At 36.7% G+C, this 6,000-nt stretch overlaps 1 protein-coding gene across 2 annotated transcripts in view; it reads left to right on the forward strand.

The window, feature by feature from the left end:
* VTA1 (vesicle trafficking 1) overlaps positions 1 to 5,741 on the forward strand; it is a 70,732-nt gene extending 64,991 nt beyond the window's left edge. For both annotated transcript variants that reach the window (XM_055535774.1, XM_055535773.1), the window contains exon 8: positions 4,424 to 5,741. In XM_055535774.1, coding sequence (XP_055391749.1) covers positions 4,424 to 4,569 — 146 coding nt within the window. In that variant the 3' untranslated portion in view covers positions 4,570 to 5,741. The remainder of the gene's footprint in view (positions 1 to 4,423) is intronic.
* Positions 5,742 to 6,000: the final 259 nt, after the last annotated feature.

The raw sequence follows: 6,000 nt of genomic DNA on the forward strand, positions 1-6,000 counted from the left end.
GTTTGACTTGGACACAAAGAACATTCTCCTTGAAATGGCATAGGCTTATCACAAACAGTATTTTATTCAAGACAGAATATGAATCAACACTGACAAGTTGAAGGTAGAGAGAGGTATTTTAAGAGGTTGAAAGGTGGAATAAAAGAAGGCTCTATTTAGGGGGAGTGTTCAAAAGTAAAATGTTGAATTTTTTTCTAGAGTTGATGAAATGAGAAGACAGAAGTAAGCAACTAAGCAATTTGAAAAAAAAAATAATAAATTTAGGAGGAGACAGGGTAAGAAAGAAGGAAAGAGTGTAAGTGGCTAAATCCTTTACCTTTTATAGCAGAGAGGAGGCCTTACAAATAGCTGAGAAAAGAAGAGACGCAAAAGGCAAAGGAGAAAAGGAAAGGTACACATCTGAATCCAGAGTTCCAAAGAATAGCAAGGAGAGATAAGAAAACCTTCCTAAGTGATCAATGAAAAGAAAACAAAAGAGTGGGAAAGACTAGAGATCTCTTCAAGAAAAGTAAAGATACCAAGGGAACATTTCATGCAAAGATGGGCACAATAAAGGACAGAAACGATGTAGCCCTAACAGAAGCAGAAGATAGTAAGACGTGGCAAGAATACATGAAAGAATTATGCAAAAAAAGATCTTCATGACCCAGATAACCACAGTGGTGTGATCACTCACCTAGAGCTAGACATCCTGGAATGTGAAGTCAAGTGGGCCTGAGCAAGCATCACAACGAACAAAGCTAGTGGAGGTGATGGAATTCCAGCTGAGCTATTTCAAATCCTAAAGGATGATGCTGTGAAAGTGCTGCACTCAATATGCCAGCAAATTTGGAAAACTCAGCAGTGGCCACAGGACTGGAAAAGGTCAGTTTTTATTCCAATCCCAAAGAAAGGCAATGCCAAAGAATGCTCAAACTGCCACACAATTGCACTCATGTCACACGCTAGCAAGGTAATGCTCTAAATTCTCCAGGCTAGGTTTCACAGTTCATGAACCAAGAACTTCCAGATGTTCAAGCTGGATTTAGAAAAGGCAGAGGAACCAGAAATCAAATTGTCAACATCCACTAGAGCATAGAAGAAGCAAGAGAATTCCAGAAAAACATCTACTTCTGCTTCATTGACTACCAAAGCCTTTGACTGTTTGGATCCCAACAAACTGGAAAATTCTTCAAGAGATGGGAGTAGCAGACCACCTTTCCTGCCTCCTGAGAAGTCTGTATGCAGATCAAGAAGCAATAGGAAAAACTGGACACAGAACAACAAACTGGTTCCAAATTGGGAAAGGAATACATCAAGGCTGTATGTTGTCACTCTGTTTATATAACTTATATGCAGAGTATATCATAGGGTGTGCTGGGATGGATAAAGCTCAGGCTGGAATCAAGATTGCCTACAGAAATATCAATAACCTCAGATATGCAGATGACACCAACCTTATGGCAGAATGCAAAGAGGAACTAAAGAGCCTCTTGATGAAAGTGAAAGAGGAGAGTGAAAAAACTGGCTCAGTACTCAACATTCAAAAAACTAAGATCATGGCATCTGGTCCCATCACTTCATTGCAAATAGATAGGGAAACAATGGAAGCAGTGAGAGACTTTATTTTCTTAGGCTCCAAAAAATCACTGCAGATGGTGACTGCAGCCATGAAATTAAAAGACGCTTGCCCCTTGGAAGAAAAGCTGTGACCAACCTAGACAGCTTATTAAAAAGCAGAGACATTACTTTGCCAACAAAGGTCCAAAGAATTGGTGCTTTTGAACTGTGGTTTTGGAGAAGACTTGAGAGTCCCTTGGACTGCAAGGAGATCAAACCAGTCAATCCTAAAGGAAGTCAGTCCTGAATATTCATTGGAAGGACTGATGCTGAAGTTCCAATACTTTGGCCACCTGATGCAAAGAACTGACTCATTGGAAAAGACCCTGATGCTGGGAAAGATAGAAGGCTGGAGGAGAAAGGGAGGACAGAGGATGAGATGGTTGGATGGCATCACCGACTCTGGACATGAGTTTGAGTCAACTCCAGGAGTTGGTGATGGACAGGGAAGCCTGGTGTGCTGCAGTCCATGTGCTTACAAAGAGTCAGACATGACTGAGTGACTGAACTGAACTGAAAAACTTATAAATCAAGAAACAATGGTGTAAGATTATCATTTGGAGTTAGGGAAAGAACCTAGAGAAAACAAAATCATTATTTGGTTTAAAGAGAAATCCATCTGATCTTGACAGAGGACTGTTGTTCACTCATTAAGTCATGTTTGACTCTTTTCAGCCCCGTGGACTGCAGCACGCCAGGTTTCCCGGTCCTTCACTGTCTCCCAGAGTTTGCTCAAAATCATGTCTGTTCGTCAGTGATGATATCTAACCATCTCTTCCTCTGCCAACCCCTTCTCCTTTGCCTTCAATCTTTCCTAGCATCAAGGTCCTTTCCAGTGAGTCAGCTCTTCTCATCCAGTGGCCAAAGGATTGGAGCATCACCTATAGCGTCAGTCCTTCCAGTGAATATTCAGAGTTGATTTCCTTTAGAATTGATTGGTTTGATCTCCTTGCAGTCCAAGGGACACTCAAGAGTCTTCTCCAGCACCACAGTTTGAAAGCATCAATACTTCAGCACTCAAACTTTATGGACCAACTCTCACATCCATACATAACTACTGGAAAAACCATAGTTTTGACTCTGTGAACCTTTGTTCACAAACTGATGGCTCTGCTTTTTTTTTGTCTGCTTTTTTAATACACTGTCTAGGTTGATCATAGCTTTCCTTCCAAGGAGCAAGCATTTTTTAGTTTTATGGCTACAGTCCCTATCCACAGTGATTTTGAGGTACAGATGTGAGAGTTAGATTATAAAAGAGGCTGATCTCCAAAGAATTAACGCTTTTCAATTGTTGTGCTGGAGAAGACTCCTGAGAGTCCACTGGACTGCAAGGAGATCAAACCAGTCCATCCTATAGGAAATCAGTCCTGAATATTCATTGGAAGGACTGAAGCTTAAGCTCCAGTATTTTGACCACCTGATGCAAAGAGCTGACTCATTGAAAAAGACCCTAATGCTGGGAAAGATTGAGGGCAGGAAGAGAAGCAGGTGACAGAGATGAGATGGACGGCATCATTGACTCAATGGACATGAGTTTGAGCAAACTCCCGAAGGTATTGAAGGACAGGAAGCCTGGCATGTTGCAGTTCATGGAGTTGCAAAGAGTCAGACACGACTTAGCAACTGAGCAACAACAACAATCTGTGATTCACAACAGTGAGGACCGACTATGATTGTAATCTTTAATACTCAACAAGTATTTGGAGGCTTTGTATATGTAACACACTGGTCTAGTTACTGTATGTAGATGTATAAGTACATTATTTTAAAATCTTAAATTTAATGTTTAATTCTGTGTGAACTTAATATTTTTTTAAGTGGAAAATAAAGTAAATATGGCTTTTTTATAGTCATCCATTGAAGTTATTCAACACTTACAAGTGCCTGAAAACTGGGTTAGAAACTTTAGGATACATTACTTCAGCATTCTTTTTTGAAAATTTTAGAAAATATTAATTTGGATAAGAATTTAGTATCAGAGTACCTAGAATTGCTACATACTTTGAAGTAGGACTTCAAATGTCAAAGTTTTAATTTTATGCTTTATTTTCTGGCAAAATTAAAAGCAACTTAAAGAAAAGCAATTATATTTATATATGTTCATTTAGAAAGGGAATCAAAATATATTATCTTTTCTTTGTATTCTGTACCCCCAACCTTCTGATCAGTTCTTAAGAGTCCTCATAAAAATTTCTAAAGAGAATGATATTTATTTCCAAAGATAAGACACAAAGTCAGTTTTTAATTTCACTTTTAGAAATATATATTCAAATCTAATCTTAGATTAAATATTTTCAGTATGATTTTTTTTTTTTCACCCAAATTATTTGGCTGGGTCTATCCATGTTAAACATATGTGTATCTAGATAGAAAGCCTGATGAGAATCAATTTTAAACAAAGAACTAATAAGGATTGTTTAAGTTTGATTGTGTAGTTTAATGGTATGTTTTAGTTAATCCTTAACCCTTTACATGCTTTAAAAAATTTAGATAATGTATGTAATATTTGCATAAAGTTTGTTACTTAATTTTTTATTTATATGTATATTTCTAGTTCAAATAAGGTTTGAATGTCTTAGACTGTGTGTATTGTTCCAGAAAAAGAGAGTCTCAGCAATTCTGACGTAAATACCAAAGCTGCTTTCCTTGTTTTTAAAAGCATAAAGAAAATTTATTCAGATACAACTAAGGGTTGGGGAAAGACCTTCATATTTTTATATAAACTTAAACATTTTCTGTAATCTTGAGTATAAGCATTTACCTAACCTAAATAACACTTTTTATATTCTTTATAAATGTTTTCATTACTCTGTTTTTCTCTTAGGAGATATCCGACTAACACCAGAGGACTTTGCTAGGGCTCAGAAGTACTGCAAGTACGCTGGCAGCGCTTTGCAGTATGAAGACGTCAGCACTGCAGTGCAGAATCTGCAGAAGGCCCTCAAGTTACTGACTACAGGCAGAGAATGAAGCCTTTGTACAACATCCATGCATTTTTGGCTTAAAGAACTAACAGTCCACTACTCTATCTTCAGCCTATCAGGAGCACAGTTTTAAGGAAGACTTCAGTTCCATTGACTTTAACAATGAAATCTGTGTCTGTGTATCAGATTCCTATTGAAGTATTCATCAGCAGCCTCAACCAGTTTTCATTGTCCATTTAGTGGATCCAGTAGTCTCTGAGTGTATAGCTCTCTAATGTGAGCAAGGTCCTATAAATGCCCACTGAACCCTGCTTGTTCAAAACATGAAAACACTTATATAAAATGTATTGGGAATTAGCTTTGTATCTTAATCTAAATAAATGAAGGAATCTTATAATCTATAATTTGAACAAACCGACCATAATCACTTTGCTATAAAATTCTGAACTTAACTTTTAATAAAGACTGCCAGAATATTCTAGATTAGAGATCATATTTCTGTTTTCCTCAGGATTAATTAAACAGATATGGATGTTCTAAACTGTTAGATAAATCTGAAAGAGATTATATTCAAATTTCAATTTATACTCAAATGGAGCTACGCTAAAAAGTAAAATGTCCATGAAAGGAAAAAATAATGAAGTAAAGAGGTAGCATCAGTTCTAGACGTAAGAATAATGTTGGTTGCTCAACTGTTTTCCCTTACCCATTGACATTTAAGGTGAATTGGTATTTGCTTCCTAGGCAGTTTGACTGCATGTATTAGAGAATGAAAACAAGATGTTTGTAGTAATGCCTGGAAACTTGGTGCTTTTGAGTTAAGGTTCTCTGCTGCTATGGAATGGATTCCATAGAGTATAGCTATGAATGATGCAGATTATAAGAACATGATTCTCAGTTGTTGAGTTTATAAGTTTTTTGTGGGGAATTATGAACTTACTGTGTCACCTGCGTTTGTGCTATGTAAAAAATAAATACAAGGTTTCTTTTAACTAGTTTGACTTATTGCAGAGCCAGGTATCATTTTTGCATGCTGAAATTGTCACTTTTTTAAAGTCAGACCATTTTTAAAATGAGAGAAATTTGGCAGATTTACCTGGAATTTATCTGATGTATTTCATTCATTACACTAATATTTGAAATCTTTTAACATAGGGGTCAGCAAACTGTGGTCTGTGGGCTGGCCACTTGTATAAATAAAGTTTTATTGAAACGGAATTATATCTATTTATGTTTTGTGCTTGGTTTCTTTCCGTGACTGCAGAATCATACGGCCTGCCAGTCTAAAATACATACTACTAGCTCCTTTATGGAAAAGTTTGCTGACCCCTGTTCTAACAGTCTATTTGGAAGAAAATGAATCATTAACACATAATGTCTTTCTGTTTTTCTTTGCATAAGTATAGTGCTATTGTATAGAGTTTGATAGAATGAATATGCAGAATAAACAGTTTTAAATTATTATAAAAACAAGCCC

The sequence above is a fragment of the Bubalus kerabau genome, chromosome 9, assembly GCF_029407905.1.
Source record: "Bubalus kerabau isolate K-KA32 ecotype Philippines breed swamp buffalo chromosome 9, PCC_UOA_SB_1v2, whole genome shotgun sequence".
Classification (NCBI taxonomy): domain Eukaryota; kingdom Metazoa; phylum Chordata; class Mammalia; order Artiodactyla; family Bovidae; genus Bubalus; species Bubalus kerabau.